This window comes from Helobdella robusta (genome assembly GCF_000326865.2).
Source record: "Helobdella robusta unplaced genomic scaffold HELROscaffold_26, whole genome shotgun sequence".
Classification (NCBI taxonomy): Eukaryota; Metazoa; Annelida; class Clitellata; order Rhynchobdellida; family Glossiphoniidae; genus Helobdella; species Helobdella robusta.
The window spans coordinates 1489018-1499754 of NW_008704349.1; the positions used below are offsets into that span (position 1 = coordinate 1489018).

The 10737-nt window shown below is 36.9% G+C and overlaps 1 protein-coding gene across 1 annotated transcript; it reads left to right on the forward strand.

The window, feature by feature from the left end:
- Window positions 1-1384: 1384 nt before the first annotated feature.
- Window positions 1385-10474, forward strand: HELRODRAFT_173407 (hypothetical protein; the record flags this gene model as incomplete). Its single annotated transcript, XM_009020015.1, has 25 exons — window positions 1385-1412; window positions 1566-1739; window positions 1843-1992; window positions 2222-2305; window positions 2665-2805; window positions 2986-3153; window positions 3503-3649; window positions 3908-3991; window positions 4208-4345; window positions 4502-4599; window positions 4758-4827; window positions 4943-5078; window positions 5259-5368; window positions 5639-5776; window positions 6178-6323; window positions 6771-6942; window positions 7148-7273; window positions 7389-7535; window positions 7760-7864; window positions 7966-8253; window positions 8413-8517; window positions 8865-9233; window positions 9314-9466; window positions 9724-9891; window positions 10245-10474. 25 exons carry the CDS (start codon window positions 1385-1387, stop codon window positions 10472-10474), a joined length of 3675 nt encoding a protein of 1224 aa, XP_009018263.1.
- Window positions 10475-10737: the final 263 nt, after the last annotated feature.

Below are 10737 nucleotides of genomic sequence, written 5' to 3' on the forward strand. Positions count from 1 at the left end.
GTTCAGAATGCATCGGCTACTAGAGTTTGCTTGCATATGCGGGCTTATATGTAAGTAAACATTACACAGACTCACACACACAAACACACACATATACACACTCACACATACACGCGCACATACATACATACACGCGCACATACACTCACACATACATGAAGACATTGAAAAATTCTTCAAATTTTATTAATCGCGAACCGATGACAATGTTTAAATAAAACATCGCTTGTTTTACCTTGTTATTATTTACTACTACTACTACTATTATTATTATTTCTATTATTATTATTATTATTAATACTATTATATATTATCCTTACTACAAAATTGATATTTATTAATAAAATGCTATAGGACAGATTTAAATGACTGACTTACTTGCTTTCATTGTCTTGCTTTAACATTGCTCAAATATATATATATATATATATATGAATACTATATCTTTAAGTGTATGTATGTATATGTATGTATGTGTGTATGTATGTATATGTATATATAGTAGTTTGTATGTTATACAAAAATAAACATATGTATGTATATAAATGCATATCTATATTGTAGATAGAGTGTGCAATGTATAGCGAAGCGTAGGTTTTTTGCAAATTTTTTCATAGTTTTGTATCATATTTTGAAATCAGTGATCGAATGTTTTTATTATTGGTTTAAAATTGAATATTAATATAATAATATAATTAATGATAATTTCGAGAGAATTGTCAGTGTTGTATTTTATTTTTTGGACGCAGTTTTGCTATAATAATAATAACAATAATAATAATAATTATTATTATTATCATTACTTTTTCATGTTGAAAATAGCGAATTTTGAAGATGTTTGTAATGGCTGTGTGTTTTCCGGTTAAAATTTCATTTGTTAAACTCCAGTGTTAGATAGTTTTAATGGATTTTATTCTACATGAAGAGTTGCAATGTGGATATGAAATAATAATATCAATAATTAATTTATTCGTTCGCTCTTTCATTCATTCATTAATTCATTTATTCATTCATTCGTTTATTTATTACTTATTCATTCGTTCGTTCATCCATTTATATATTTCATGCAACCAACTCTGCAACCATTCATTTGTTCATTCATCCATTTATTCAATCATTCATTCAATCATTCATTCAATCATTCATTCATTTTTTCAGTTTGACAACAAACTAAGTAGAAGCACTTAATGTTTGGAATACATAGAAATTAACGTTGAATCCAATATAACGAGCAGGATAACTATCTCTACATAATAAAATAATAACAACAATAATAATAATAATAATAATAATAGAGAATAATAGTAAAAATAATAAACAAATAATATAAATAATAATAATAAAATAATATAAATAATAATAAAATAATAATAATAAAACAACCATGACTAACTACCCGGCAAATTTTTTCTGTAAGTTTATCTCATTCCATTCTTCTAAAAATTCGATTCATAACAATTTCAATACCACATTTAACCAATTAGTTATAATTATTAATAATAAAGAATAATAACATTTTATTCATTTTTTAACCGTCCAACCATCCACTAAAAATTTTCCGCCAGTCGAAAACACTACCATAGGGAAGGGCCAGCTGACGGTCAACATCGTCTACAATGGCGTCAACATCCCGGCCAAAATTGAGCAGACGGAGCTTAGCAAATTTCACATCAGTTACAACCCTATCGGCAGCGGTACATACATTATCAGAGTGTATTACGATGGCAATGAGATACAAGGTACCTCACTTGACCCACTTATTTAGTTTTTAAAAAGTGTGACCTGTTTGTTATACAATTGATCTTTTATTATCTCGACTTTTTGACCTTCTGACCGTTCAAGGTTCGCCATTTACTATGGAGGTTATTGACGCTAAAGACGTGAAAACGAGCGGCGAGGGCTTGAACTCTGGCGAGGTCGGTGAGAGGTCAAGCTTCTTTTTGAACCTCGGACCGAATGCATTTCCATCCGACGTCAAAGTGCTGATCACGAGTCAGTTGAGTTGGAGTGAATGAATTGTGAATGAATGGCTGGATGGAGTATGGATCTGTTGGCAGTAGTTCCTGGTTTTTCAAATAACTTATATTGATGAGTGTATCAAGTTTTGTATCAAGTTTCTTATCAGAGCTATCTAATTTTTTTCAATTCAAATGTTGCGATTCAAAATTATTGTAAAAAATAATAGCGAAAGTATTTGAACGCGAAAAAATTTCCCCGTTAGCCCCAAAAGGATTTCCACTGCAGCCCAAAATTATAGACCGTGGGGGAGGTAACGTTGTTGTAGAGTTCAGCCCAATCGAAGCAGGTTTTCTTATTAAGTTAACTATTCGCTCCCTCATTAACATAAGTTTTTAATGAACTGCCCGTTAGTAACTCATCCGCATTCATTCATATTTCAATCCACCGTTAACACAACTCACTAAATGGTTCATGGATAACTCTTGCAAACTTTAACCTACTGATACTTCTAACTTGCTCGTTGCGTCAACTTTGAGATGAGCTTTTGTCATTAACTTCGATCTCTTGACATCAATCGCTGACTTATATATCTTGTCAAAAACATTTTTAATTATCTATCAACTCTAACTCATTTGCATGAATCTATCCCCAACCTAATTAACATAATTTATTCGCAACGACGCACATGAATCTGACGAACCACAGGCGAGCATCTGATTGACGTGAGGTACTTCGACAAGCCGATAAGTGGCAGTCCCTTCTCGTGCCAGGTGACAGATGGAAATCAGATCTACATAAACAACATCCCGCCCGTGGGCTCCATCAACAGACCGGTAGAGTTTGAAAGTCAGTTTCGGAGATTTTTCTTCTGAAATTTTCACTATTAACCCAAAAAGTAACGGTTAATAAATAAAAATGTTTCTGACAGGGTAAAAAAGTTAACGATTTTATGAATGGTGTAAAGTTATGAATGGTGAAAAGTTATGAATGAGAGATTGAAGTTGAGGGCATAAATTCATCTCAAAGTCGACGCAACGAGCGCTGGACAAGGCAAGTTAGAAATATCAGTAAACGATGGCAACGTACCCTGTATGGTTGATAGCCAGGGGGGTTATAGGTTCAGGGCCTCCTTCGTACCCACTGAGGCAATCCCTCACGTCGTCAGGCTTAGGTTCAATGGAAAAGAAGTTTCAGGTTGGTCTGGTTTATTTAGTTTTTTTATGTTGCCCGCAATGGGATTTATTTTCATTCATTCAAATGATCATTTATTCATTCATACCCTTGTATCTTTCTACATCTAATTAGTTATTTGGTGTCTTGCTTTCTGATGTCTGTCGTTAGTGTTGTTTATTCTCAGAATTGTTGTTCTCAGAAATGTCAGATTAATGAAAAAAATCTATAAATTGCCGTGGATTTTGATATTTTTAGTGTTGTGGTTCTCTTAAAATAAACATTTTCAAGGACTAATTGATAAATAAATAAAAATAAATAAATGAATGAACGAACGAACGAACGAATGAACGAACAAAGTTTTGTTACGCAGGCAGTCCGTGGATGGTACAGGTGCAGAATCCCGCGGCAAACGCCATGGTGTCGTACAATTTTTCTCAGAACATTGTAGTGAACCAGGTGACTGAGTTGGAGGTTAAGTTGAACAGTCTGGATAGCGAGGTTACTGCTTCAGTTACAGGTCGGTGGCGAAAATATTTTTGCAATAACGATTCAAAATTACAATATCCACTCTAGTTATTATATTTTAGAATTTCGTTAACTAATTTATGATAATTATACGAATTTTTAGAATTTCGTTAACTAATTTATGATAATAATACGGATTTTTAGAATTTCGTTAACTAATTTATGATAATTATACAGATTTTTAGAATTTCGTTAACTAATTTATGATAATAATGCAAAATATTAAAGTTGAAAATGAATAATTGTAAAGGGCCAAACAGGCGCTCGACCCCGGCCAGCGTTGTCAACATGAGAAACGGTGTTCACAGAGTTGAGTTTGCGCCAAGAGAAGCTGGTACGTGTTTGTTGCTGCTTGTATTTTGCATGCCATCCCTGAGATTCAATGGCATTCGAATCCCGTCAGTACAACAGCAATCTCTGAGATCTTTGCCGCTACACCGTCGTTCCGCCAGACACTTTCTTGTTTGCATGTCTTTTTCACCTCTGTCCGTATTGCATCTTATTTCTTGCAAGCATTGAAATAATTTTTAAAATTAAATTATTCTTTCAGGGACACACCTGGTGCAGATCTCGGTAGACGGAGTAACAGTTCATGGCAGTCCCTTCGTCTTCAAGGCCTACAACCCTCAGGCCATCGTCGTCACCCCCCCTGGCGTAGGCACCATCGGAGTCCCGGTGGAGTTCACCAGTAAGGATTCCGTATATATTTGGGAATTGTGTATTTATAACAAAATTTTTAATCGCTAGCTCTTTGTTCAAACATGACCTAGTTACATAATTATCCAATAAAGGACATCAATTCTCAATTCGACCTAAATAAATTTTTCATTTTTTAAAATTTCAGTCGACGCCTCGAAAGCCGGCGAGGGTCAGTTGGAGATAATGGTCAACAAGGGCAGTGTTCCAAACGTCACGAGGTCAATTAGCAAGAGTATCTTCCAGGTCCCAATGTTATTCTTACCATACGGTCACAATTATCAAATTTATGACCGGATGTTGGATGAATGATTTGTCAAACATGTCCACGGGCGTGTGTGTTTTCATAACTTAGATTGGTGACTAAATTTTAAAATTAAAAACTCGCTCGTCACCGTCGTCAGGTCAGTTTCGTGCCTACAGACCCGCGTCCTCACATTGTCGACCTGCTCTTCAACAAAGAACCCATACCGCGTATGTTTCAACTTTAACTCAAAATAAAACTATGTTTTTCAATCTATTCATTTGTTGTTTTTGTATTTTATGCTCTTTTATTTATTCAAATTTGACCTCTTCTTGACCTCACCAGAAAGCCCTCTCTCCGTACCAATAATGGACGCCCGGGGCAACATGGTGACGTCACAGGGGGCCAGTTTGCACGAGGTGGCCACAAACAGACACTCCATATTCAGACTGCATCAAAACCAGCAGCAGCAGCAGCAAATGTGGCAGCAGCAGCAGCAGATTCCCATGGTGGAGGAAGAGATGGATTTAAAAGTTACAGGTTTGTTGGTCGATCGGTCGGTCGGTCGGTTGGTTAATTAGTCGGTTGGTTAATTTGTCGGTTGGTTAATCTCAATTATTTTACAATTTTATTATGAGTTTTCCAACGAATTGATATATAGCCACTCTAATCTGTCTCGTTCCATAGCACCGAATGGTGAGATTGTGCCGGCAAAGATGATTCTACAGCCAGATGGCGACTACAAACTCGATTACATGTCCAAGTATACAGGTTCCTGCTAGATATTTTCCACCAATGATAAATTTTTCACCATAAATGTACAGGTTCATTGAGCAGCCTAGTGACATCACGTCGCAGTAGCCGGGTTCAACTGCAAGATGATTCCAGCTTGTCGTACCACCAAAATGTACAATGAATAGTGGATGCGAAACTAATGAAATATAAATTGCAATTATTAAACAGTACTTTTCTAACGTAAAATTTAAAAAAAAATAATTTTTACCGAATTAAAAATTTTAAATGAACACAAATATTTTCCAGGTCGTCACCGTGTAGAAATAACCAGCCAGGGTCACCCAATAATGGGCAGTCCGTTCTACGTTGAAATCTACGACCCCAACAAGATAAAAGTGGAAGGCAATAAGACTGGCATGGTTGGGGAGAGAATGGAGCTGGATAGTAAGCTTTGGGAAAAATTATTTTCAATTTATTAATTAATTATTTAAAAGTTTAAACTACATTTTCTCATTAAAAAATTCATAGAATTATAAAAAATAGCTAACTTTAATAATATTTCTTCAACTTTTATCTCTTCATGTCTATTTTAACTAATATAAATCTTTCTTGGCGTGAATGCCTCGCTTAACAATCACTTTCATCTCGAGTTGGACACAACGCAGCAGCTCTACAGAGACAAGCGTAACCAATCGCGCCTCAAAAATATTTTAAAAATACTATAAAATATAAATTTATAGGCCTTAGACATTTTTTAAAAGAAATTTATATAAAATTTTGAAAGAAAAAACTTCAAATATTTCTGTTTCTGGCACTTTTTGACAAAATTTAAATGAAAAAAACAGTTATAAGGAACCAAGCAGGCAAGGCAGACTTGAAGATTACAGTAAAGGGTCCCAGAGGGAACCTCATACGCTACGAAATGTTCAACACCCCGAGAGGTGAGAGGGTTGCGTACACCCCAACGGAGCCAGGGGTGCATCAAATCCACGTTAGTTTGATGTCACACGTTCGATTTTATTTGTTGCTGGAAATTGTGGGGTGATGCCAAATGAACATGATTTGGTCTATGGTTAATTGGTTAATTGGTTAATTGGTTTAGTTAATTAATTGTGATGAATTTGATGTGTGGGATTACATATAGTAGTAGGTACGTTTTTATTTTTTGGTATGAAGCGTATTGTTTCTGCGTTATTTCGTATGCATCTTGTGCGCGCATAGTTTTATCATCATTGTTAAAAGGTTGAAAAACGAAATTAAAATTCACAACTTTTTGTGATTTAATCCAGTAAAAAACATTATAACAGCTTAATAGACTATTTGAAATTTTATTTCATTTTGTTTGCACAATTGGAAGATTCAACTTTCGAATTTGAAGCAAACAACTAACAAAGGAGTTATAAAATGAAAGCAATAAAAAAAAATGAATGCCACAAAGGTACTCTTTGGGAACCTGAACGTGCCTGGCTGTCCGGTGAAGCAGGAGATATTCGACGCGTCCATCGTCATAGCCGAGGGCGAAGGGCTCGTGAAGGGCCTGGAAGATCACGTGACCTCCTTCTACGTGGACTCCAGAGGTCAAAAGGGAGAGTTGAAAGTTCAAGTTGACGGTTAGGAGTCTTGATTTTTTTATAATGCCTTCTCAAAAGCTCTTTTGTAGTGTCGCTATTTTTCGTCTTTTTTCTCAATTTTGATTCGTTCGTTGAATTTTTTGTGAAACGCACAGACATCCAAACACACACAACAAACACACACACACACACACATATATATATATATATATATATACAACTTTCAATTTTTTATTACATTCAGGACCGAATAGCATTGCAAAATGTAACATTACGGAGGAATTCGATGGCAGATATCTGGTCTCCTACATCCCAGTAGAGCCCGGGTTCTTCAACATCATCGTCAAGTGGAATGGGCGGGAGATAGAAGGTTTGCTCTTTGTTTTGTCGGTGAAAAATACTTGTTGAATCACTCTTATCACTATCATCACGGCATCACCACCGTCTTGATGATGATGATGAGATCATCATTACGTGACCTTTAGGTAGCCCTTTTAGACCGCGCATAAACGCCCTGCAGAAGGTCGGGGTCATTGGCGGCTGGGAATCCCTCTTGGATAAAAATAACCACATCACCCTCATTTGCAACGAAAAGAAGGTTATTGAGTTTGACACCAGAGGCTGCGGACAAGGTTAGCGACGCGATTGTGTAGTGTAGTGTAGTGGTTAGAGTGCCTGCTATGCTATTGCATTGACCCAGGTTTGAATGCAAGAGATGCCTACTTGTCACATCTGAGAAAAATTAAATAAATTAAAATGTAAATCGGTAAATAGATCAGCTAACTATAAATAGTAGCTCATTAATATGCAAAAAGATTATCTAGTTATTTATAATACCTCATTAATATCCAAATAGGTCAACTAACGGCGAGTCTGATTGGTCCATCTGGAAGCGTTCCACTTGACTTGAGGATGAGAGAAAAAGATATATACGTTCTGTCGTTCCTCCCCAAAGATGAAGGTTGAAAAAATAATTACAGTTATGAATAAAATTATGGATGAAATTATGAACAATTATAAATAATTATGAATAATGTTCGAATTATTCCCAAACTGCGACAGGCGAATACAGGCTTAAAGTATTTTGGAATGGCAACCAGATCGATCAGTCGCCACTGGTCGGCTACATAAGACGAGAAGTCACCAAAACAACCACAAAGACGACAACTGAACCAATTGAGAACCACTACGAGCGACAGCAGCGTACCACAACTACAACCAGCTACCAGCAGCAACAGCAGCATCAAGAAGTTAATAGTGACAAGATTATTTTGAATGGGATTGGTCTGCAACAGGCAGCTGTTAATCAGCATTCGGAGTTTTTTATAGATGGATCGAGCGCCGGACCAGGTAAATGAATGAATGAATGAATGAATGAATGAATGAATGAATGAATGAATGAATGAATGAATGAATGAATGAATGAATGAATGAATGAATGAATGAATGAACAAACGAACGAACGAACAAACGTATAAATGAATGAATAAATGAATGAATCCAATCCAGGCAGTCCCTCGATAACAATGGACGGTCCCACGGGAGAAATCCCTGTCCAATGCCTCCTCGTCACTCCGTGCAAGTACAAATGCACCTACTATCCCACAATCCCTGGTTAGTTAGTTGTTGAGATTAAAAATGAACAAACTCAGTGTTATCTCTGTCTTATTTTGTATCTTTTGGTCTCATTCAAACAAAAGTCCGGTGGGGGCAGAATGTGATTAGAAAATATGGCGGTTGGTTTGTTGCCATCATTGATTCTGCAGCGTTTGTCCAATGGCTGTTTTGCTTTGTAGGAAGGGGAATTCAATCCCAAATGTGCGCTCGATAATCTCACCGTATATTGAAATGTTTTTTTATTAATGTACTAAAATTCAAATGCTTCTTCAATGTTTTATCTTTAACTTTGCAATCCATCGCTGAGAGCTCATTTGATAAATTTGATTTCAAAAACCATCCAGGAATTTACTCTCTCCACATAAAGTGGGCAGATCGTCACGTGATTGGTTCACCCTTCATGGTCAAGGTCCAACCGGCATCCGCCTACTCAAACAGCCACTACCAAAACACCCAGACTCTGAACATCAACCCCTACCTAAGCCCCAATGGGGCTGCGACTCAATTCGAACTCACGCAGACTTACCAATCAGCCAATCAGCTCATTCCACCCTCTCTCGTTATCAATCCCCCTCCATCGATTGGTGCAGGATCGGTCGTGGGCGGTCAGATGGGTGGAGCCAGTGGAGTTCGTTGCAGTGGGGAAGGCTTGACAAGGGCGAAAGTTGGCAAGGAAATAAGTACCTACATCGACACGAGGAGAGCCGGAGTTGGTTGGTTTTGTGATGCTCTCAATCGAAATTATATTTTCTCACTTGGTATACTCGATTATTATATTTGTAAAATTTTTCAGGTGAACTGACTGCTCAGTGTAACGGGCCCAGCAAACTGGCTCTCTGTCGATTGGTGGACCCCAAAGAGACGGGGGTCTTTACTTTGTTCATAAAGCCAGTGGAAGGTGGGACGCACACACTGTACATCAAGTATAACAAAGAGAACATTAATGGTTTGTCGTCGTGTGTGTGTGTGTGTGTGTGTGTGTGCGTTTATGTGTGTGTGTGTGTGTATTTGACGTTGTTTGTTTGTTGCTATTTACAATTAAAGTAACAAAATTATAAGAAGTACTTATTGGTAGTATTAGTAGAAGTAGCGGTTGTAGTGAAAAAAATATTCTTTTAAATTATTGGTTCGTTCATTCTGCAATAATACCACCTCCACTAACTTTCTTTTAAATTTTCAAAAAATTTCACCCGACCCATCTAGGCAGTCCGTTCACTTTCAAGGTTTCCTACCCCCCTGACGCCAGCAAGGTGCAATGTTTCGGAGCCGGTATCAATCCCGGTGTGGTCAACAAATTTGACGGCGTCTTCTACGTCGATACGTACAAGGCTGGGTCGGGAGAGTTGGGCGTCATCGTCCGAGGGCCGAAAGGTTCTGCAGCCGCTATTAAGATTTTAATTATTCAATTTTCAATTTGATGAATATTCATTTTTCGACTTGATGAATATTCGATTTCGATTTGATGAATATTCATTTTCGATTTGATGAATATTCATTTTTTGATTTGATGAATATTCATTTTTCGGTTTGATGAATATTCATTTTTCGATTTGATAAATATTCATTTTTCGTATTGATGAATATTCATTTCCGACTTGATGAATATTCATTTTCGATTTGATTAATATTCTTCTTTTTTTTATTTTACTAAAATCGGCATATAACCGGATTAAAAACTAATAATAATAATAATAACTTGTTTGAAACTTTCTCCATCACGCTAGGTGGATTCAAAGTTGAGCTATCGCGCGAAACACACAATGACCGCCGAATCGTCTGCTCCTACCACCCATCCGAACCGGGCGATTACGTCATTTCTGTCACGTGGTCTGGAGAACACGTGCCCGGAAGTCCATTCCACATTCGTCTGGCGGAAACGGATATGGAACTGAAGGAGTACCTACAGAAGAACTACCAGGGTGTTACTCATCCCAACGATCGATTCGACATGTAATGAGATCGCCCGGAGGTTGTAGAGAAAAAAGTACAAAGAGAGAGAGAGAGAGAGAGAGAAAGGGAGAGAGAGAGTGAAAAAAGAAAAAGCGTACGTTTGAAGACAAAAATAAAATAAAAAGATTGTAAATAGCCGAAAAGAAATGAAAGGACAAGAAAGTAAAATATAAAAGAGCGGGGAGGGGGGAAGCAAACAACATGGACTGAGTCGTCGTCTTGCTGGTTGATAACAGTGAACGATGTTGACGTCAAAATTGACACGAT